Genomic DNA, 24,390 nt, shown 5'->3' on the forward strand with positions numbered 1-24,390 from the left:
ATAGAATTTTTGTACTAAAAAGAAAGAGGAACATTCCTTAGGAAATATTTTTTTGTATTTTGTAATGGATATTAAAGCTCTAAATATGAAAGAATAACAAATAGTTTTCTTCATCGTATTACTATTAAATAATAGTTTATTTCCAAATATACGTATTCTTAGATATTACTTCCTTGAACGCATTAAATATTTACTCACAATTATACTTACATTTTATATATATGTATACCTCTAAAATCAAACATTAAATATAATAAAATTAATAACAAAAATTGCAATAACCATTAGCTATGAAAAACACTAAATATATTTTTATCTTTTATTCGAATGAAAAGGAAAAAAAGGAGAAATTACCTTCAATGGTACATTCTTATTGTTATCAGTCCTCTAATCCACCGATGAGTATATAATTCACAACCAGTCGATATTAATTGTTATAATCTTTTTTCTATTTTTATATATACGAACATTTTAAGAAAATCTGCTCATGAATAGAAAAATAAGATTTTAACATAAGTCCGTTTAAAAGAAAAGAAAAAAGTAAACAAAAGTATTAAGATAACTGAGAAAATATTCTTCTTGAAGAAATGAACAAAAAAAAAAAAGAAGAAAAGTTGTTAAATGATATTCTAATTCTTAAAGACAAACATATTGACATCATTAAGAAGAGTTACTTCTTCCTAGCATGTAAGAGGTTGAACTTCCCAAGGACTTTCATTCTTCAACATAAAATTAAAGATCTTTGGGAAAATTTTGCAAAAAGATAAAGAATTAAGATTTCTGAAAAATTGTGTTTCTTATAGAGACATTATTTTAATAAATAAAGAATAAAAAAATAATTAAGCGAGTAATACTTTTAAGTTAATCCTTATTATTGCTAAAGAATTAAATGGTTAATACTTTAAGTTAATTGTCCTCATTTTTTTCTTAAGAATATTAAAAAAAGGCGTATTTTTAAGGAAACTATCTTTTCCAAGAGGAGTGTATTAATTTTGAAGAAAGCTACTTGCTAAAAGTTGGGATTTTAAATTACCTTATTAGAATGACGAAAAGAAATACTTATAACAATGGAAAAAAGCAGTTTTTACAAAGATTATGAAGAAAGAATGGATAGAACAAAAAAATCGTGTCTAAAATCATATTTTCTTAAGTGTACGACAATGATTATGGTCGCTGAAAAAATTCTTAGGAACAAATATAAGGAATAAAGTATATGATTTTCTAGAAAAAAAAATGCAAGAGAAGGAAAGGAAGATGTGTAAGATTTGAAAGCAAAGGAACAAAAACAACAGAGAGGAAAAGAAAGTAAATGGACGTCGGTGGACGTATACCAATAAGGAAATCAGTCGTTATACTCTTCTTCGAAGAAGATGGCCGCTACGAAGCACGAAAAATTAAAATTTTTCATCGACATGTATCCCCCTCTGCTTTCCCTGTCTTAAGAGGTGGTAGTAGAAACACGTTGGTCGGTTTCATGCTTTTTTCGACGTTTTTCAAAGTACCTCCTCTTAGCAGCAAGTCTCATCAGCTCCTTGCGACGTTGCAAAATTTGCTCTCGTTCGGACGATGATTTGGAAAACCGTCCTCCTAGACTGGAAGGTTCTTCACCGCTATAAAGCATTCGTTGTGAAAATTTTCGTGTCTATCAAATGTTACATAGTCATTTGAGAGGGGGGGGGGGGGGAGGGGGGTGTGCGCGAGAGAAAGAAATATTACCTATCAGCAAGAGGAATGTCGAATTTTGGATCCGAGGGTAGCGGCGTCGAGGAGCTATTCAAAGAAACATTCGTTTCATTGCTGCTGGTATGGATTTGAAGGACGGACTCCGATTGCGGTTCTTCGATTAAATGATGAGGCGATATCAGCACTCCATCGAGAATATTTTCAACTGTCCACTCGACTGACCTTGTCATTCTGAGGTCTTCTACAATTAAGTTTCGAGGGAAATGCGGGAATAGCTGCTGCACCTGTTCCAACAATAGATAACATAACTTTTATATTTATTCAATACAAAACATTATTTTCTCATTCGATTAATAATATATTTCGATTGTACAAAATAAATTTTAATTGAGCTTACTTGTCTGATCATGGTATCCATTTGCGAGTTACTATGTGCAATGGTAGAGATATTGCCGCGCAGTCTATTATGTGAGACTTCAACGGAGAAACTTGGTAACCAGGAGACGTATCTCGAACCATCGAAATGGAAAAAGTGATTTTCATTTCGTCTGGCTGGTGTTTGCGGTTCAGTTGGTAATTCCTGCGTATTTTCTCGGTGACTGGGTTGCATGCTTAAAGCGAGCCTGCAAGTTGGACATGAAGTGTCCTGTTCCAACCAGGACTGTAGACACGAGTTGTGGAAAAGATGGCCGCACGGTAGTTTTCGAGCGGTTTCCATCTTTTCCCAACAAATAGCGCAGTTGTCTGAGTTCTCTGCTAACTCTTCTTGAGTTGCCATTGGATAGCTATAATAAATATTTTAAGAGTTAAAGGATATTTATTTGAATACTCGAGTACCTTTTACAGGTACTGTAATTATGAACCTAAGAAGAACTTACTTTTGTTCCATGTGATTTAACACAGCAAGATAGTTTCTGTGTTTTGTTATCTTACGTTGTATCTCATAGAAGAGATACCTGAGTTGCATACAGATTACAAGGGAGGCCATACTTAGGAAGATATTGCTCCAAAGTAGCATATGTATGTGATGAAGGAAATCTACAGCTAATACTATCAATTCTGCTGCTAGATCTGTGTAGTAGGTTAAAGGACCTCTTTTGTCCCAAGACCGTTGCGAGGAGGTTCCAGCTCCTCGAGTGTCGTACAGGTGAATAATGTACCTCACCATTACATGAATCGTTCTGACACCTAGTAAAATGCACTGTCAACATAAAAGTAAATGTTAATCTTATTTTTATTTATTTTTTCGTTACATTAAAATAATTCTACGATGCGATATTCATTTCGACATTTTTTGTCATTTTTATTGTCGATTTAAAAATTTTACGTTACCTCAGCTGCAGTGAAGACAAACGTGTTGAAAGAAACGAAGAAGAAAGCCGCAGCTGTACACAGAAGTAACATAAAGGAGGATAATGCGAGAATTGTCGCGAGAAGTCCTAGCAGCCTCGCATGACTCCATCCTGGTGTCGTTGGTGAAAAAGATAACTGGAAAATAATTAAAATGATATTCGTTGATTATTTATTAAAAGCCTGCAGTTTTCAGAATGTTTGTACTTATAAATTTATATGTAACATTGATGACAATACTGTAAAAAAACAATCTGTAATTCAATTAAACATATAGTATAGTAGTATGCTTCACAAGATCAGAAAAGCAGTGCATATGAGATAAACCAAGGAAAATTAAGTGCCGTATTACTGAAAGCAGCGTTAACCTGGATACCTCTATTCGATTATACTAATGAGATTCACACGAATTTATTGCATAACAGTGTCACGAGATTCTTCATTTTCGTACTGTACCTTCGCTCAATTTGCACATTAGCATATTATTTGTTTTCTTTACCAAATTTTTAGAGCTTCCATTCATTTTTACAATTTTCTATTTGCAACATAATGAAAATATCTAGGGTCGACTTATAATTTTTCATTACTCAAGATCACTGTTATCCGTTTATGCTAACCGATCGAACGTGCACTGGTGCATGTCACGAACTTACTCGAATAAATAAGCAACATTGATTCACCGTTGCTATAAACTACGTATAAATAAAAGATACTGCGTAACGTGGCGTGTGTGCCTGCTGAGACTTCAATTGGGCGCATGGTCTAGAAAACTGTTGCCTACGAGTTTATAAATATTTGAACATTTTGATCGATTTATAATAGCACGCAACATTTTTTAAATGATACTTTTATGTTTCCATAACAATATAAATTTGAGTTGCTTGTTAAGAAACTTATCAATAATGTGTTGAAATTCGATGTATGATTGATTAGATTAATAATATATCGCTAATTGAATTACTTGATTGAGAGAATATCACTTATCTAATTTATAAATTAACAATAAAACAACATAGAAATGAAAAACTTTTTGAATAACAAAATAATTCTTTTCTTCCTTTTTTTGTACGTATTTTAAAAAATCGTGATCTCTGCAGTTCTGCAATAAAATTGTATTCTTATAAAATTCTCTTTAAAAAATAGATAAATATTTCTTAGTGGTACATTCCAGTGCATATTGTATATGCATAAATGATTACCTGTCCAACTTGTTTAGCTTAATTATTCCAACTTAGCTTAATGTACAGTGAAAGGAAAAGATATTATACATTAGTATAGCCTATTATAGAACAATTTGTATAAAATTACTAGAGCCTACCAATTCTGTCAAATCTAAAATGGGCAACATTGTCCATTTGTACTACTTAACAAGTTCTTTGTCCAAATGACTAGAATTATTTACTTTGTGTCATTTCACGAAATCTGTTTAATTAGACGATATAGTGGCGAATCTACTTTGAACTTTTGCAATGTGTCGTTTAAAATGCGCGTGCCAACTTGACCGACTCATCTGTCCTCAATTCGCGTTCTTCTTTAAGATATGTTAAAATATTCAACTAATTCAATGATCTCGTTGGTAGTCACGGGAGAGTATGACTTTATCAAGGTCTATCAAAAGTAGAATGTCTGATTAGCGGCAACACGATGGTGGGGAATTTTGAAATAATTTATTTTAAGGACCTATGTTTCTTCGTCAAGTTTACGTTACATACGGGACAGATGTGCCGGTTATACTGTCTTTATGCACAGGAAAGAAGTTTGACAGGAAAATGTATAATATGTTTGAATTCTAATTCATGAAATTATAATATACGCAGTATCTTCGTACGGTCCTGAACGACAGCTGGAATCCTTGGTTTCTCTTAAATCTGCCAAATCTTTTACAACCTCCATATTTTTCCCAGACGCTATACTCGAATTAATTGGGCAGAATGCCAAATTTGTAAAATTGTGTAGATTTATGTTTTCTGGTATTATTACACGTACTGTAACATATGCATACAGTTTAATAACAGAATATTGGATTCTAATGTAGATTTTTATAAAATTTCATGTAAAAAGAAAAAAAGTAGAATAGCCTATTTAGGCCATGAAAGGGTGAATAGAATGCTTATTGCGGACAGGAAATCACTTACGTATTCGAATCGATCCTTGCAGAGCTGGCTGAGTAGGCTTAGGAAGCCAAGCGCGGTGAACCAGGCCCACCATAGTACCACCTCGTCCATATACTGTACGTTTAACACACCGAAGACGAAGATAAATTTGTAGAACACGAAGTTCCAGAATTTGTCCTTCAGATGCTGCCTCTCAGAGGCCCGGAGCTCGCCGAAGACGAGTTTCTGGATCGTCTTACCCAGTAGAATTAACACACAGTACGCCATGTTGATCAGGGTCTGTCGACAAAAGAAATAGTCAATGTTGTTTTTTTATTAACCCACTCAGTAACAGCATTGCATAATGTAACAGTAAGTAATTTTGTTAAAATGTTATTTTCTAAATTTGTTCAAGATAAAAACGAGACCAACAATTATGTTTGATATCTAAATTCCCCTGGAATGATTTCGAAGTGTACTGTATGTTTCGAAATCTGATATCTCAGGCGTTACTTTTTCGATACTGGTTATTCTTGCTTCAAGGTGCAGGAGTATTTGGCACGTTTCCATCTTATGCACCCTACTGAAAATTGTCTGTCAAAAACCTGCAGTAAGTTCACACCACGGTAGAAATACAAAAGCGCAAGTAAAAAATCTATAAAATACTGCATGCAAGAAACTGGAACTTTCTCCAACATGACTCTTTATATTTGTTTGGTATGCGGTTACTTTTAATAGAAAGATTTCTAAATGGAGAAGGCATTCCCCCTATTAAATTATATATTTAAAGTTATCCCTAATAAACGTAACAATATTCATGTAATAATGCTTAATCAACAATCATAGGCTAAAATTTTTGTTAATTATTATTAACTGTTGTATATATTTGAAGAATTCAGTCAGTTTACAGGATCAAACGTTCATTTGTATCGCTATGCTGGTCGTATTTGTTTATCAGACGCCTTAAATGCGTCTGTGAGGATGGCCTCCACTTTGGCAAAGAGGGCAGGAAGTAAAAAGTGACGAACAACGTTTGTTTAAGTTGCGTACCAACAATGGTGATGTCTGCCAAGCATCTTGAAATAACGTCTAATTTTAGTGTCAGCCGAAAATTTTATTCATTTAATATCTCAAATAGTTTAAGAAATGCAATTAAATGATTATTCAAGAGTTTCGGATAGTTCATTGGGATGATCGAAAGGAGGATAATTCACACTAATTTATCACTTTCAGGTTAATGAGATGAATGGAGATACAGGGTGATTCAATAGAGATTCTTGTATATTTTACTAACGCTCTTGTGTAAGTCAACGACAGCAACGGCATCAAGAAGTCATAGATAGTGGCGCCAATGAATAGGTTCATATCTTTTTCACGTGTCAGCGTCATATGAGAAGAGTATACGATCGAAAGGGTTAACATGACCTCAAAAAAAAAAAAAAATCGCTTGTTTCTCTTATCAGTAATTGTTTCACATTGCAAGTAATATCTATCACAGCTATCATTTCACAGCAGAGAACATTAAACCGGTGAATCATGGAACTTTCCATGAAATTGAAGATTCGTAATGTCAGCAGAAAAAATGACGTGATCCGTAAATGATTTGCTTTCGAGTATAAAATTATTAATGATCAATCTAATAAAATAATTATGTATATCTGTTAGATGTCTCGTATCAGAGAGAAGACAGCCCATGAGATGGAGTTGCCTAGAAACCTGATACAAATTATACTAGTAGTAGCAAGAGAAAGGAGAAAGTTCACCAGTTACGGAATAGTCGATAGAAGTTGACCCCAGGGAAGCATACAAGAGGCCACGTGTCCTGTTGCACTCGCTCAAAGCGTACGATACAAATTCAGAGCAGACTTCACTTATTGGTTCTAACATCGAGGAGAGCCTCGAGTACTCTTTATAGACTTTTAATCATTCGATTTAAATTGAATGATCGATGAAGAATTGCAGTACTCAATTGAAGCCGAGATATTCACAATGAAAGTTGTATTGTATTTGAAATTGTACTTTCACGACAGACTCGCAGTCCCACTGGTTCCAGCAGAGCAGGATCGAATCCCACCGGTCCGAATAAATCCGCCTGTGAGTTACAACTTACCCAGATACAGATGGGCTCGTCGAGCATGCACTCGAGCAGCTCCTTCAGATGCATCACGAAGTTCCTCGGATCAGAGTCGATGTCGCTGACCGTATCGCCCTTGGTCTCTACGTATGTGTGGTTGCTCTTCCATGTCGGGTCCTTGATGATCTGAACAGCATAGTAGACCGAGCAGGATAACACAGCGAAGCTGATCGTTGTGTATACCCGCAGATTCGGGATCGGAAGTCGATCTAAGAATTCCATCGGCATCTTCGTGCTTCTTACGGTTCTCTGTTTCCTATAAACAGTATTTGTACGGATTGTGTCGATCATAAGCATTGTTTAACGTAGACGGCATTCAGTGATGGAATAAACCTGACGAGTTTAAAGCTAATTTAATTAAGTAATTTACACGTTGGTTGATCTTCAACCGAATTGAAAGTATCGCGAAGGAATGTAAAAACATTAATCCCATTGGCCATGCGGCTGAAATTCGATCGACAAAAATACCGATCAGTTTCCTTTCGAGGTTCGATTCGTTACTCGTGTTCTTCTAGAAATTTCTAAACTCTACAGTTTGCATCTTTCGATGGTCTATCAAGGATAATTTGTTACTCACTAGAAATAGACTTAACTGATTTCGTAATACTCTGATCCTCGTTACAGTTTGTTTATCGATTTAAACGTAACGAGTTCGAACGCCGCGCACGCACACTTCTTTATCCAATTACGTGGCGCGCCTCCGTTTATGCATGTTACTATGCATTTCTTCATTACATAATCAGTTAGTTAAAAATAGTGATTCACTTAAAATGATGCTCGGCACTTTTTTTTATCATCCTCGAAAGTTCTTGCACAAGTTGTAAACTATGCATGTAAATGCATTTATCTGGAGAGGTTAAATGTATTCAAAGAGCAACACCTTAGGCGTAATTCTTAATTCCGTTTTTGTACCAAGTCGGTATTGCAATTTATTATCATCAAGCCAAAAATTGTCGTACACAAAAAGTAACAAGCAGTGATACACATTTAAACGTTTATAAAATGTTTAACATCTGAATTCGCAGCTATCAGTATGTAGTCTGTTATCAACGCGGGTCATTCCAGATGGTGCAACTTATAAAATACGAAACTAATGCGTTCGACCGTTAGTAGGGTCAAACATTAACGCAGACCCATGAAAATTCGAAAAAATCCATGTGTGCCAACTTAAGAAACGGTGTCCGAAAGACAGCGGTTGTCAAGGATAATATAGCAAATTTTTGTCATTATTCCCGGATATTTCCTGCAATAAATAACTCTCAACAGGTTTTATCGTGCTGTCAGTGATTAAACGTCTGTCTATTCAACGAGAGACAAATAGCATGTAGATATTTTACGGCATTGCTGTCCCATCAATTTCATTTAGTTTTTGTCTGTAGATTGTTATTTTATAAATATGTTACTTTATGTTGTTCCCTTTCTTTCGCCAAAATGAATATTTTATATATATTAATATTAAAAGGATACAATAGAAAAAAGATAACTTGAAATGTTATTGAAAATTAACAGGTGAATACATTATTCAAATTTTTTTCTATGAAAAATGATTGGAAATATGCATTGTTCATAGACTAACTGCTTAATATGAAATAACACGATAAAGCGAATTAAAATGACCTTGAAATTTAATAATTATGTCACGAAGAATAAAAGTGACTGCAGTTACGAATTTGCTGTCAGCTGTTTTACATCTTTATTATCTTATCGTTTAATAGATCATGTTTTTTCAGTCATAAATGTGCCTCATTATTTATGTTTATTTACATATCTCCTTTGTTTATCAAGTTAACCTTTTTTTTTTAAGTACGTACTGTTACATATGCGTACAAATTTTTATTACTTGATCCCTTGTTTTCTTTCAATTAACTAGGCAGTTAGATATAATCAAACAAAAGTATGCATTTATCTCTTTTTCAGTAAATTTGTGTACTTAGTTTCTGATAATTTCATATACTTTACCATTCATCCTTCTAATTTACTTATCTTTGTTTCTCATTGTAAACGCGGCATTCATTTCCTTACATCTGCTACTTACTCTGCTTATTCCTGGTATTTTCTAGTTCCCTAAGCTAACCTTGGGTATCCATATCATATTCGCATATAATATAAGAATATATTACGTTGTACATACATATTAAATAACATATTACATACAATCAATCACACCCGATATCACGCTCCTATAAAAAGACGCTCCACCGATATGGAACAAGTGGACTCACCTGAGACTGACGACTGAAACACGTTGCCCTTAATCCATCGTCGAAACTAAAGAGTATACTTTCGAAAATCAAACAAATGACGGCTACGAGCCCACTTAACGCATATCTGCATTGATTTTTCGGAAAAAAAAAGGTAAGAATACCGCACGAAGAAGAGAAGCCGGAAGGCTGCTGACAATAAGAGACTTTCTCGGTCGAAATCGTTCACCAGTTAATAGCACACGCGGTCCTACGCGGTTTTACATGGCACACATATGGGCAGAGTTCGCGAATTGGCCGTGTTCAAACGTATTTCGAGTTGCTGGACCACTTTCCTCACTACCGTTTCTTTAGGAGAAGGTTTCGGGATCTTATTGCGACACAATACGACACAATGTGTCACGACAACTGCAGTGCTCGAGACCGCTATGGAAACTGGCTGCACAGTCGGTAAAGAAGTATCGATTAGTCTGGGTGTGTAAAGTGGGGATGACTAGGTTAAGTTTGCTAGTTATTGATACTGCGCGCGAAAATTTGGATCTTTACCTTTCACTTAAATTGTGTTATGTACGCGGTCCTAAAATTTAATATATGTCGTATATTTCGTAAGTATACAAATATATACAAGATTATTAATTTAAATGTAAAATGACAATTCTCTTATTCTTTTGTACTAGAAGATTAACCTTAACTTTGTGTGATCCTTGCTCTGTGATTCTTGTTTATTATCAGTAAAGTGTGGCATCCTTATTTATCTTTTATAGGTTGAATTTAAATTTAAGTTTATTTAAGATTAATAAATTAATTAAATTATTAATGATAATTATATAACAGCTAAGTCGGAAATTTCATTATCTAGATAGATGGCGACATCTTTCAAGTGTTTCGAGAATCTTGTAATCGATAACACAGTTAGCGCTAAATCTAAACAAGAAAATAGAACAAAAAAGAGCATATTTCTAAAGTTGTGCAATAAATATCTACATGGAATTGTATGTGAAATTTAGAAAAATTATTTTATAGCATTTACTTCCTGAAAATCTATATTATATAGGTATATAGAACATAATTCATATTTATATTTAGAAGATGACTAGTTTTGTTAAAATATAAATAATTATGTTCAATCATATTAGGTATTAGATATTATGGTGTATTATGTTGTATTTATCATAAAGAACTATGCTTTTACATACCTACTACAAGATATAATATCTTTATAATAAGTAAAACATAAACAAGTAACAGTGCTTTACATCGTAATGTTCTTTTGATTTAAATTTCTATTTTGCAATGACAATTTACAAGTTTCAAATTGTTTTATCGTGCTATTAGTGATTGTAAAAAATTGCAAAAAAAGTGGTCATGTAATTCAAGGTAGACTCGTTATTTTTTGTTTGATACCTTTTTTGCTGGTTGCGTTGCCTTAGAATTATCGAAAACAGCGGAATAATAGTACATATGAAGATATAATCCTTAAGCAATAATTGTACATAAATAGGACAAAGGGTCGCGAATAAAAACAAAACATACGGGCATATTATTTTTTTCAATAAAAGTCAATAATTCTTTCCTCAATATTCTTGTAGCGCGCCCATTTACTGTCAATTACACCTGGAATTTGAATTCTTAGTAACTATCGATAAGTCACGAGTATCGATATTTTTCCGCCTTTAATCGGAGAATTTCGACTTCGATGTTAAAACTTGTCTAATTATAATTTGTACATGGCGCATGTGATAGCCGTCTGCGCAGCATTCGCGCAAACGCAAACAGGTTATTGTTTCAATACACGTTCCTGTGAATCGTAGACGGACGGAACGGGAAACCGTGTGGCATCATTCCTATGCACGCGTCGAACACCAACGATAGTTGGTAGAACAGTAGCGCGGTTGCTTTCCGGGTGATCGGCTGAAATATCGCGAATCGAGGTTACGCATGCGCGTGCCGTTCCTTCTCATGGCGCACAACGAGTGGATTTCTTGAACTATCGACAAAATGTAGCCGCGAACGATCGTCTTGTCCTTTCGACGGCTGTTTACCGCCAATGGTATTTATCACCGATGCAACTTGTTTGGTAATTGCTAGCATTGAGGTTGGTGTTTACTAAGTCTTCAAACGTGTTTACGTACACGGTATTTGAAGCGTGGAGGGGATACCGCTCTTTTCACCGGCGTTTTAGGTAATGAGGACCCTATTAATTTAAAACAAATGTAGATTTGGCTTTCAGTAAAGTAGTAGAGAAGTTAGAGTACTATTGTTTACTTTTCCTTTTCATTTGACACAAAATAATGTGATATTTGTAGTTAGGATTTTGGTTAATATAGTTTAGGATAAGTTCGTGTTACTGAATGAAGAGGTCGCAATGAACGCTTTTTGAAAAGAAGCGGGTTTAAGTGGAAGGAGTTGATGAATGCAAATGAAATTAATGTCCATCGAGTTCTTTATGTTGCTATACTGTTTAGACCATGTTACTCATCATTACTTTATCAAATAATAATTACATAAAATGACATAACCCATAATTTTGTTACAATATCGAAATAGTTAAACAAATCTGGAATACGCTGTTTGGATAACTTTATCAGTATCACATTTTGATAAAAACTACATATCTCTAAGGAATATTTAATTTCAGTTATACGAAGCTACACGCAACTGTGTATTCATACAACTACGATTTACTTATCATGTTAAATGTGCATGTAAAAAGATAATAATAACGTGGTTTATGTACGAAATATTCCATTCTGTCTGAGAGATTGCGGAGTAAGATTCGGATCAAGGAACGTATGCCAGAACGTTTTTCAAACAATTATGTCAATTGTTTTTTACAGTCAACATTGATTCGTTTAGTCTAAAATATTGACCCGCTCAATGACCTAAGATTCATTTCCTTTCCTTTGGATAGACTTTTTTGTCTATGATATAAGTGTTTCGCGTTAATTTCGATAATAATTTGTATATGTATGTATCATCCGTTATATTTATGCAAGAAATTCATTTTATATTGATATTCTACGTAGCATTGTTCTGAGTTACCATTATCTAAACCATTTAAATTTTCATAACATCATGTTTTTTGTACATCTGATGTTGTAAATTGTATGTCTGAAAGACAAATCTATTCTAAAATATCTATGAGACATCTAATAGACATATGAGACGGACATCCTAGTAGCATTTGAAATTTACTCTAGTACCGTTTACCCCAAAAACAGACGTAAGATGATTGTCTATATAAGACGTCCTGTGCAATCCAGAGTAGTAGAAGTATGCTCATATATCTCATTTTACCGATTTTATAGGATCGTTTGTCTAAATCCTTTTAAATTTCTTTTCAAATTGATACAATCTCGAGGACTGTTCGTTTCATTCTGACCAGCTATCTCATCGTTCTGCGCTAGATAAACAACTGCTCCCACTGCATCTGTCAAGTTGACGATTGACTAATCTTCGGCGAAGAAAAAAAAGGAAAGAGGAAAAGGAACGACAGGTTCGACGACAACAAGTCAGCAAAAAAATATCTTTCCCAGTGGCCAGATGTATTTCCGAAATATTTACCGTACCATTTCAATGCGGAGTTAGAAATCACGGTAAATCGTTCGCCTGCGAATTTATGAGCACACATGCGCATCGGTGTGGTGTAACTCTGGCGGCGTCCTTGAAATGGAGGGGCAGACGAGAAACCTCGAAGGGCTCTCCTCATCTTCTGGGGACGGTGAGTGATGTTATAATATCATTTTGTTTACTAAGCAGTTAAAATGCTGTTTTCTTATACGATAATTTACGTTGCATCGATTGCACTTGGACAATTATTAGCAAATACTTTGAAGATAAATGATAATTCAGAGTACATGGCGCAGTTGAGAACTGTGGTGTTTGGTTGTTAGTAGACAGTTAATTATATGCGTTGCATACTAGTGAATTAGATTTGTATGTCTAAAATTGAAAATATATAGCAAATACTAATAGTAGTTTCCCATGGAATTGTATCGTAATTAAAAGCAGAAAACGTCTTATTCTGCAGATCTTAAGCAAAATTTTTGCAGAATTTATGTTTTGTTATAAACACATGTTGATATGTATTAAAACGATGATAATAAGTATATTTATAATTTTACACATTCGGTATGAATAAAATAAAAAATTGCCAAATACAAAAATGCCAACATGAACCAATGCATGCAAATACATTTGTAAACATTGGTTCGATGTGGAGTGTAAATATTATGAAAGAGATGAACTTAAGAACATGAAACTCGTAGCAAAATTATTTTACTTAATATCTGAAGTATACATATGTATCATTAATCATTTCGCATACTACCGTACGTTGTGATCCATAGAGTACACAACTGTACGAACATTATTCAGCGTTTAGTATGTTAAGTGGAGTATCATATGCATTTGTCAAAGGCTGTAAATGAATACAAGAGATTTAGGTGCAGGATTGCAGTTACGAGTTTGTAAAAGTGTTTACTATTATTATTACAATGAGATTACAAATTAACTCTTATCTAAAATTTTCATAATAGTTTTAGACATGGTTGTTATGTTTTTATAAATGAACAGAATTGTTTTTATTAAGAATGAAATTTCTACAGTTAGAGTTAAAAAGGCTATTACACATTCATCTTCATAATCATCATAGAAACCTTGCTAAACAAGTGATTGTTCCCTACATATATATTTCTTTTCAGTTACCCAAATCTTAACTTCATGCTCTTAATGAATTGATTTCCATTAGGTTTTCCAAGTTCCATGAATTCTATGCGAATAATAAATAATTCAAAAATCTTGAGAATAGCTACAAAATGCACTTGCCATGGAGTACATTAAACGGCTATTAAGAAATTCCATTAATTACGAAAGTGTCCCCTTGTAAATCCGTACACGGTTACGCAATTAATACAGAGATTCCGCCAGTGTGCGTGTATTTGTTAGGCACGCGTGTGTCTCGCAAAAATCTCGGGTGAAACGGAGCGAGACCTACGACGATAATGCTCAATCATCCCGCTCTTGCTCAGGCGTGATAACCCCGTGGACCCTGGGCTGCGCAGCAGCGAAACTGAATTCATTCGCGTTCGTTTTCATCTTTCGTGCCTTATAAGATGAAACCACGCTTCTGATAGGCTTGTCGATGCGAGACATCATTGGGGATAGGATACTTCCTACTCCTCGCGTGCTTCACACGTGCTGGTAGGTGCTGCGTGGAAATTCGTTTGATATAATTCGAAACAATATAGAGGAAATTCTAAATTTTTTACGACAATCGGAATATTGTTAATCATCACTACATTTTAAAAAGTGATACGATGATATCCGCTACAGATTTCAATCTCTATCTGGAGATTATCGATTCACAATTACAAAATTTGCCACACGAAGCTGTTCCAAGATAAGATTCGATCTCAAGGCTTTTTACAAGTCGTTAATAATAATACTTATGAAACGAGAAGATTCTCGATGACTGTCGTCTATTCTCAATTTGACATACTAATTCCCTATTACGTAATTATTCATATAATTATCATTTAAACCTATCGAGCTTCTAGTCAGGCTCTGATATATTCAATCGTTGTGAAAAGCTGGCTTCGAGTTGAAGAGGCTTTTGAAACGATTCGCAACGCTCCCGATGTTTTCTAGTGTGTAATAGTATCGATTATGAAATACGTACAGGCATAAGTAGGTTTGTGAAGAATATTGACGAGGACGTTTGTGACATAAATTGTTGGACTTAGAGAGTGAGAATATTCTTCTATAGGAGTTAAGATTTTTGGGTTAAAAGAATTTCAGGTGTAAAATGAATATGTTTTCCTTCCAACATTAGTAACGGTTTAACTTTATTACATACTAGTTATGATATTAGTTAATAGTAATTGCTTGTATATAAACGAATAGATAATAATTATTCTTCATTAACTATTATTATGTTAAATCACTATAATGTTTTCTAAGGAACATGTGACAAAATTAAATAATATGAATTCCGTGCTTTCATCTACTTTTATTTCTGTATTCATTGATTTTTTAAATTCGATAATTACAAAAGATCGACAATCTTTGATAAATTCGTAATCATCCATACCGTATCATGACATCTACATGGTAAATTCTCACTTATATATATCAATTAATTCGCGAAACTATATAACAGTATCGTTTGAGTGCAAGGCATTTATTATGAAGCAATTGATAAGAGCCGATAAAAAGGATTAATGTCGATAAACGCATAATCAATGTTAAGGAGAGGAAACCATGACCTTCAATTCAAAATGACATTTATATTCAATAAATTCGAGTGTTAAATTTGTTTAAAACTCAAATTCCGTATCGATTTCGAACAGTTTCTATAATCACAATGAAACACGCATAAATTTATCAAAAAATAATTAACCTGGAATAGAAATGTTTTATACGATAACGTAAAACCCTTTCTTTTTTGGAACAATTCCTCCAATCGTTGTCGTAAATGTAATCCGTTACAGGTTGGTCAGTCGCGATACAGGTAACGATTTATTTCTAATCTCGTATATGATGCATGCAAAATCTCATATTCAATTCTTTTGAATATGCGTATAATGATTATAGGAACATATGTTGTTTTCTATGCTACAGGTGGATATTAACATTCACGCATCTCCTCTTCAACAATTTGTCATCTTATTTTAGACCTAGACACGTGCTACGCTATTCGCTTTTTAGTTTCTGTTTTTATGAATAAATTTAGAAATCCTTTTCATGTGTCGTACGTGGATAACGTTTGGAATTTTGTTATTTTTTTTTGCACCTTGTTATCTATTCGAGAATAAACTTACCTTCAAGGCTGGTGTATTCACCTTTTTAAATAGCTGGAACACAGAAAGAGCCAAGTAAATGAAATAAAGATATAAACATGCACCAATAATTTTACTTTGTAGTACAAGAAAAAAATTGATTTAGTGTAACAGATATTCACTTTTAAGGAAGGGATGTGTATACCTTCAGTGTGCGTAGGATATTGGGTAACCATCATTACTCCATCCTCTTAATACCTTTATTGCCACGAAAAATATCCTCTCGACATAGTTGATAAACGTTTCAAAAGTTTCTTACGGCGGGTTTGGAATTTTTCTACTTATATTCTATCACGTGACCGACGCAAATTTATTTTATTAAAATAACAAAACTAATGTCGTAACATGGAGGGATGGCTTTAAATAGTCTCACTGGAGAAGGAAGAGGAAGGGATACATAATCTTCTTATCGCGTGCAATATGTGTCATCAATTTTGCAGATTACCGCTGCTTAGAAATAAAGTCACCCTTGACTCAGTCTTTGCTGGAAAACTGTTTGCTTCGCCGCCGGCTACCGACGGCGACCAGTAAACAAGCAATAAAATGTTATTTACTAGGCTGTGTAAAAGGGGAGGACGGTGGTAAATCGACTGAAGGGCTGTATCTGAGTCATTGAAATCTCTGACAGTCAATACGTATACGTGCTATTTGTATTTACCTCTTTTGGCGCAAAAAAGAATAGGGATTTCAAGATAAACATGCTTTTGCTTCCTACGCATATTTTCTTAGATATTCACTAATCTCTCTAGACAATAGCGTGCTTGATTTGATAAGAATTTGGTGAATGACGAACGCTTTCGAAGAGATTATTATTGCTCTTCTAAATAGAGATAAAATGTTAGAAATAAAATGTTAATATGCTACAATAAGTTCCTGTCATTCGGCAACGAAGAACTACGTCTTTTTTAAGTGCTTTTAGCACAGTATTACTCGCGAATGCTGTAATTTATTGTAGCTACGGCTTCGACAATTATTGATAACACTTATCAGTTTGTCCTTTTATTACCAGGGCTTTAAGAAGCTAGGAAATGGAAAAATAACGATATAATAATTATATCTAACGTGAAAGAAAATTAATCTTAAAACAACTCTGACGATAATGTAAGTAAGTTTTAGCAGAATTTATATTTAAAGCATCGATACATATATAATCGAATATTTTGGTTATTCATTATATTTTATAAAGATAAAAGGTGTACGAACTCTCTCTCTCTTTCTTTCTCTGATCGAATTGGGTGAGCCATGTTGGAGAACGTTCGCATAATCAATGCGACGGGTATTCTTCGGGGTTATCGAGTGACCTCTTCGTTTATAAACTTTATTATGAGCAACCTTCAGTTTACCATGCGCTTGAAACGTGTCGTGATTTGTTAATTCGAGGCTTTTCTTGCTCTTTTTGACCAATTTCTTTGCTCATTTTGTCTTTGGAGAGATAATTATGCCGAAATATTGAAGAAATGCGAAGCAAACTTTAAAGGAACTTTGGAAAATCGAAATACTAATTATTGTAACTTTTCACTGATATAATTTAATTGAAGAAGAACTTTTTTATCTCATTTTTTCTCATGATACAAGTAAAACTGGTTTTTTAAGTCAAATGAACAATCTTTAACAAAAATTTTTTCGTTATCAGCATAGACAAAGACATAAAGCACATGGTAAACATAAATGTTTTCAATGTACGAAAATGTGATGTTTGCTCTTCAACTCATTTAGTGGAACTTTTATTATGCACTACATACTTTCACGATTTCTGCATTCGTAAGGAAAATAGTTACATAACATCTTGAAAGTGTTATCAAATATAAGTCTAATTATTTTCGTAATTTTCCGTTAGTTTAATGAAACTAATGAGTGAACTAGAAATATTATTTGCTTTTTATCGTAACAGTCCCTCATTTATATCACTCAAGCCTAATATTCTCATTCTCTCGACATCTTAATGTCCATTTCTAACTTTCCTTCGAACAGTTCCTCGACTATTTTCTTCATATTTTCCCTGTATAATATAATGGAAGCTATAAATACAAAAAAGAGCAACAAACTAAAGTATATTGTTGTGCATTCGATTTATTAGTTGTACAAGCGGCTGTACACGCAACTATCGATATACACTGATCCCCTCCACGGGCCCATATTGCCCCCCCCCCCATCCCCACCATACCCGTACTGTGTCGAGTGACGGAACGATATTTTGATGTTCAGTCGCACGACGACCTTCGTGCGCGATGGTTGTATGGTTTTATGTATATCGTAGTCGTTTACCACGGCCAACCGTACAGTGACAGAAGCATGACAGCCACGTGAAGGGAACTGTTATATGTGACTGTGTTGTTCCTGTGCACGCGCACACAACGCTTTTACGCTGAGTTTCCGCGGCCAGTTCGAATTAGACGAGATAGAGATCGAAATGCGGTTCGACGATCAGCTTTTCGAGGTTCTCGGTAAGTTTTGCATTCGTCCATTTGATGATTATTAGACGTAAATAAGCGCGTGTGCAGCGAAAGTAAACATTTCGTTTTCTTGATCTGAAGAAGAAAAAAATAAACTTATTGTTGTAGAAAAATGAAAAATACCTATTCTCAATGTAAATAATAACATATGAATAGAAACTATAGGTTCGAGTATAGTGATAATGCCAATTCTGTTGAGTACACTGAATACGAATATTGGATCGAGTACTTGAAGTTGTATAATTGTGGGAAAGTGCAAATGATAGGAAAGAGTAAGAAATTTTCCTAATAATGTTCTATTTCCAAGTACAGTAAATCTGTTACCGATTGTTGAACCATAGTTTACAATTTAAGGAAATAGCAATCTTTCAACCGATACGATAACCGTGTACCTTTTTACTCGAACGTTAATTAATTAGGACTGTAGGACATCGTAGTCAATTAAAGTTAATTTAACAATCACTATCTGCAAGAGTTTTTTAAGAATCGTGATTAAGCACGTTCTTGACGCAGCGAATAACATTTTTTCTTTCTAAAAATGGATACATGATTTTATAAAGACACTTTTGAGTTTTATTGTTATGTGGAAGTGATTTAAAGAGAAGAAATTTCTTTGGAAAAAATTCCTGATAATCGCCAATGGATTTTCTGAAATATTTCTTCTTGTTCGAAAGATAATGGAGAGCATACGTGAAACACTGAAATTTTTCCACTGAGTAATTAAAGTTTAGGTATCTCAGAACACACGTTTGCACCGAGATTTTTATTCCAGCGTAATTATCATTCGGGCAGCCCACCCGATAGGCGGGCCAGCACATAAAATGATTCATTTGGCGCTCTCTTATTGTCTCTCTGTCGCCAGCAGAAAATGCCTCGTTCCTTTTTCTGTTTATCGTAAACTGACTCATTTGCTAGCCACCGGCTTTGTTACCATTTTCTTCACCCTCGTCTGTCTCTTTCGCATCGTGTTTTTTCCTTCTCTCCTCGCACGTCCTTACATGGAAATATTACATTCGCGTAGAAAATAATTAATCAAAGTTCTTTGTCGATCGGGAACTGACCAATCCCGATGGAATTTCTTCTTGAAAGTTTCATATCTTTTCGCACGTGCGTGGATTAATCGAACGTGATACTTGGTTGGATTGTAAGTAAGGTGGTTCGTCGCATCGATTGCCATGTTGAAATTAATTTGAAATGAATGTTTTGTATTCACTTAGAAAGGCTTGTGGGATGATCGGGAGGTGATTGAACATTTTTGGAAACGATAAGAGTTGGCAGTCGTTTGTATTCGTATAAATATTCTTCTTTGTTACTGTATTATATAAACTTAATGGTGGTTACTTAATTTTGTGTTCGTAAGAAAATACAAATATTTTCATAAAACAATTATGCATTTTGTGTCATCTTATGAATGAATATATATCACGAGTGACACGATCTCAAGTTTCTTTACTCTTGACGCAAGTTCTTTGAAGCAAAAATGCTGTTGGATGATTTTGAATGTCATTCGAGTGGCCAGTGACGCAAGATACATCCTCCAACCTTCGATTCACGTAATCTCGTAGTAGGACTCATCTTGCTTCACGTATTGATACATACTTTTCCGTTTTCGATAACTTTAACATAATCTTGCTCATTTTTAATGAAATTTTTAGTGTAGCTTATTATAAAGCCATAGTTAATATATACAAATGATTTTCTCTGATAAATCATCTCATGAAAACCCATTAAAAGTAAATTTCCAAATAGTTTCTGATCATACGCGTGTTTTTTAATGTTCACTATTTCCCTGAATGTTCTTTAAACGACTTTCGCGTACATACAGTTCCAAAATCAACCACCAATACTATTTATCCGTCAAATTCGCCCTCTCCCCACTACCAAAATAACGAACCAAGCTTTTTCCCCACTATTGGGCTTTTATATCAGCTCAATCGTGCCCCACTCCAAGCTGTTCTTCGCGACTGAAGCTATATCCATTCTATGCCCCCACTATCGGCCCGCGGGACGAGCGCAAAACGCGTCAGCTGCTCGCCAGTCATCTTCGCGACATTGTCAAGAAAGGATCGAAGGTCGTTCAAGCGGTGTTTTATCTACCTGTTCGTCATCATCCTTGCACGAGACTTTTCAACCCCTCACACGGTCTACCTGTTAAGCACATAAATGGACACCGGTTAGAGTGTGTTTCCGGTCGATTTGTATAGAACGATCGTGCACGATGGTCCGGCAATTGCACAATTAAATACCGCGTCGCGTTTGTAACACGCACAATTCGTTGGTCTACGGTCGCCTTAGTGATAAGAACGATAATGGAGGCTACCTGTGAGGTGCTTCTTTCGAAAATGATGGGAAGGATCGGTGAATGATCGATCAGTAGTTTCGAGGCCTCGTCCGGTGGTCGTGTCCGTTGGAATTTTGGAAATGGGGCTGGCAGGTAAATTGTCTTTACTCGTTGGTGTTTAGGCGAACTTTTCCTGATTAGCGATAGGAATGTGCTGGTCGTCGTTGACGCGCTTAATGATTTGTACCTCCTTTTTGGAGTGTGCGGGGAGTACAGCGTGTTTCAGACAACGTATTCAGAGTTTGAACGTTTGATATTACTTTCAAGAAAATTGAAAAAGCATTACGAAATAATTTCAGATCTTCTCCTGTAGCAATCTGCAAAATTAAGAGAGTTGATATTTTTTCCTAATCGATCGTGTATTCATATCTATACAAGATAGACACCTAATTAGACACAGGGTGCTCTAAATTTTTTTAGTTTGTTGCGCACCGTGAAGGTATGATAACTTGCAGTGTTTATTGGTTATATTCATTTCAGTATGTACGTGAATCTTATTTATACATGTTATGATATTGTTTAATAAGTATAACTAGATTAGTCAGTTACAAAACTAAACAACATTTGTGTAAGAGAATTATTCCATGACTGACTGTTCTAAGAACTGAATATTTATAATAATTATATTGTTACATTTGTTAAATGCTAATGACAATAAATGTCCGCACTCAGATCTGTCGCGTTTGTAGAATCGATTAACGTTGTTATGCAATTTTGTATGCGTGTGTTTATATAGAACGCTTGTTATATGAAAAGCGGAAAATTTCGAAGACACCCGGTTTGTAGGCCAGTTTACGTCGTGTAATTAACCAATATACGCCCACTCGTGTTTGATTATTTATTTCGGAGCATACATTCGTGATTTCTCCAAATATTGCGGTTCGCGACAAGAAACAGAGGGGAAACCATTTTTAATAAAATGGTAATTTCCTGTTTTGGCTAGGGTATTAATTTTATCGAATCGTAATCTATAATACAATGAAGATAATAAACGTCATTTCAATAGTATCATAGATAAGATTAAATAATTGTTTTACAGATTATATATGAAATGAAATAATACGAAGGATTAAATTCTAATTGAATTTTTATTTTAGTATAAGCTTTTTGTATTTATCTCTGCGTTTCGAATGGCAGCTGAAAATCTAAAGAAATAATAGAAATACTCGATGAATTGACATAATTGATGTTAACTGCAAAAGAGCAACTAATTATTGAATTTTTCGACAGGCACCATTAGTCAAATAGACAGCGTATGCATCAATTCATTTTTTACGCGATTTTTAGTTGTAACTGAACACCTGGAATTTTTTGTTTATGTTAATTAAAACGATTTATGATTGCCAGTAAAAATTATTCTATTGAAACGTGCGCAATTTATGTTAATTTATAACGTAATAATTTTTCTTCCATTCGAATAGTAGGTAACATCATTAATTAGCTGAAATTTTAGAAACCCAACTAAGAATTATAATTTAATTTGCCAAAAGTATTATATAATATTCTTCATAATAAATTATTTGGCTTCTCTTATGGTAAATTATTATTGTGCTTATATAAAAATTATATAATATCTATAATAATTTGCACGCAGTACCTTGTGCTGATGCAGTTCCGAAAATGAATTTAGTACTGAATAATTAGTAGAAGTGAAAAAAATTTCTAAATGTTATGCGAAAAGAATCGCTTTATTTATTTTTAGCCCAGAAATCTCTCGTTTACCGGATATGGTGCATTTTACGGGACCCGCTATAAACTCGTAGTGGCACAATGTGTTTATGCGTTGGAATATTTATTGCGATTTGCATACTGCAATTTACGATTGTACAATGCAGACATGGACAGCAGAAATGTACTGCATTAATAGAAAAAAGATAAGGACACATTTATATCTTTAATTACAAATTCAATTAATTTCATATGAAACTGAGATAGAAGAGAAAATTTTATTAGTTCGATAAGACATCCAGTAACCGTATATGCATAGAAATCGCTATAAAGGATGTAACAGAAAAATTACGTATTAATATTCGAATATGACAATTTTTTATGGGCTATGAATCGCTGTCCGTGAAATCGAGGGAATCATTCGGGTATCGGAGGGCTATTTTCGAACGTTTCTCTATTTGCTTATGCTAATACTGTTTTTAGTTGACAAAGATGAACTGTGAATTAACAAGTAAAAGAAGCTTTTAGCTGGAAGAGCTCGCATTAATTATTTATACTGTTAGCCAATCATGTAGACGCATCTCGAAAAAATATGAGGGTTCACTCGTTTTTATTTTGCTTCTTCTCGTATTTCGTTATGCTGGGTTTTTTTTTTTAAATAAATAGATGATAAACAGCATAAAACTGATTAAGTTTCGTAGACTTAGAGTTAACGAAGAACATTTTAAATTATAATGTGTCTTGCAACTATTATATTTCCCGTTTAAAATTCGGATATGATTTATACAACTTTGTTTCTTTTTTAAATGTACCTTAAAAACGTTCTCAGATACTTTGAAATTCAAATAGAATCGTATATGATTTAGTGTTCTAAGATGCAAATGTAAAGTTTCTGTTTTACTTGAACTTTAATCCGATTTGTCTTCAAAAATTCATTGCCTCGTTTACAAAAAGTGTTATGTCATTAATTTGTAACTTATATCGTATAATTCTGTCTTCGTTATATTATTCTCGAATGAATGGAATCTTTCTTAAACGTTCAATTTTTGAAATTGAAAGTTTCCTTATTTTCAATGTTACAATGAAAAAAATTCTACAATCGAAAAGGACATCGAAGTGATCTTCAAAACCTGTTAAGTCTAATTCAACTTTCAAACAGGACTATAATTTTATTCGCGTAACCTAATTTGAATCTTCCTTTATTATCGAAAAAAATTGATTAAACCCGGTAAGTTTTTATTTATGTACATTGGTTAACCATCTTGTTCGTCAACTATATTCTTGCTTGCACTTTTTTGCTTGGTGTCTGGAATTAATAATTAAAAAACGTTCAAATTATGGCGGAAATTCGAGTTTATAAAGTCCAGTTATTTTCTCGATAATAGTCTATCAGTGTGTTGCAATGCCATCACATCGTGCTATTGCCAAATCTAGTTACTACATTGATAACCAAAAATATTAACAAGTAAATAAACTATCATTTACAATAGTTTCAAAAAAGTATTAGCATACGGTCCTCAAAACCGTAGTATTTAAGTATCAACCAGTTAAGTGTAGAATTATTGAATTTTAAAAATGTTAAAGTTTAAAATGTAGGAAAGGGTAACGGTATTAAAAATGTGGCGTCA

At 34.0% G+C, this 24,390-nt stretch overlaps 2 protein-coding genes and 2 long non-coding RNA genes across 10 annotated transcripts in view; 2 read left to right on the forward strand and 2 right to left on the reverse strand.

The window, feature by feature from the left end:
- Nucleotides 1-851: 851 nt before the first annotated feature.
- On the reverse strand, nt 852-9,619 carry LOC143427755 (E3 ubiquitin-protein ligase AMFR). Its single transcript, XM_076902189.1, has 8 exons — nt 9,483-9,619; nt 7,237-7,516; nt 5,169-5,426; nt 3,016-3,171; nt 2,562-2,884; nt 2,081-2,468; nt 1,717-1,967; nt 852-1,610 (listed from the first exon to the last, which is right to left on the reverse strand). The coding sequence occupies exons 2-8, from the start codon at nt 7,486-7,488 to the stop codon at nt 1,439-1,441; spliced, it is 1,800 nt and encodes a 599-aa protein (XP_076758304.1). The 5' UTR covers nt 7,489-7,516; nt 9,483-9,619; the 3' UTR covers nt 852-1,438.
- On the reverse strand, nt 6,003-7,043 carry LOC143427766 (uncharacterized). Its single transcript, XR_013102355.1, has 2 exons — nt 6,890-7,043; nt 6,003-6,202 (listed from the first exon to the last, which is right to left on the reverse strand). It is a non-coding gene; the product is annotated as an uncharacterized LOC143427766 (long non-coding RNA).
- Nucleotides 9,620-9,736: 117 nt separating the features above from the next.
- LOC143427767 (uncharacterized) lies at nt 9,737-10,365 on the forward strand. Its single transcript, XR_013102356.1, has 2 exons — nt 9,737-9,907; nt 10,226-10,365. It is a non-coding gene; the product is annotated as an uncharacterized LOC143427767 (long non-coding RNA).
- Hnf4 (Hepatocyte nuclear factor 4) overlaps nt 9,952-24,390 on the forward strand; it is a 32,084-nt gene continuing 17,645 nt past the window's right edge. The window contains exons 1-3 of one of the 7 annotated variants that reach the window (XM_076902198.1): nt 11,247-11,643; nt 12,662-12,734; nt 12,869-13,182. In XM_076902198.1, coding sequence (XP_076758313.1) covers nt 13,131-13,182 — 52 coding nt within the window. In that variant the 5' untranslated portion in view covers nt 11,247-11,643; nt 12,662-12,734; nt 12,869-13,130. Of the gene's footprint in view, nt 10,067-11,246; nt 11,644-12,622; nt 12,735-12,868; nt 13,183-18,514; nt 18,745-21,044; nt 21,188-24,390 lie in introns of those variants that run through there. The other 6 variants (XM_076902202.1, XM_076902199.1, XM_076902201.1 and 3 more) reach the window with 6 other exon arrangements.

This window comes from Xylocopa sonorina, chromosome 9 (assembly GCF_050948175.1).
Source record: "Xylocopa sonorina isolate GNS202 chromosome 9, iyXylSono1_principal, whole genome shotgun sequence".
Lineage (NCBI taxonomy): Eukaryota > Metazoa > Arthropoda > Insecta > Hymenoptera > Apidae > Xylocopa > Xylocopa sonorina.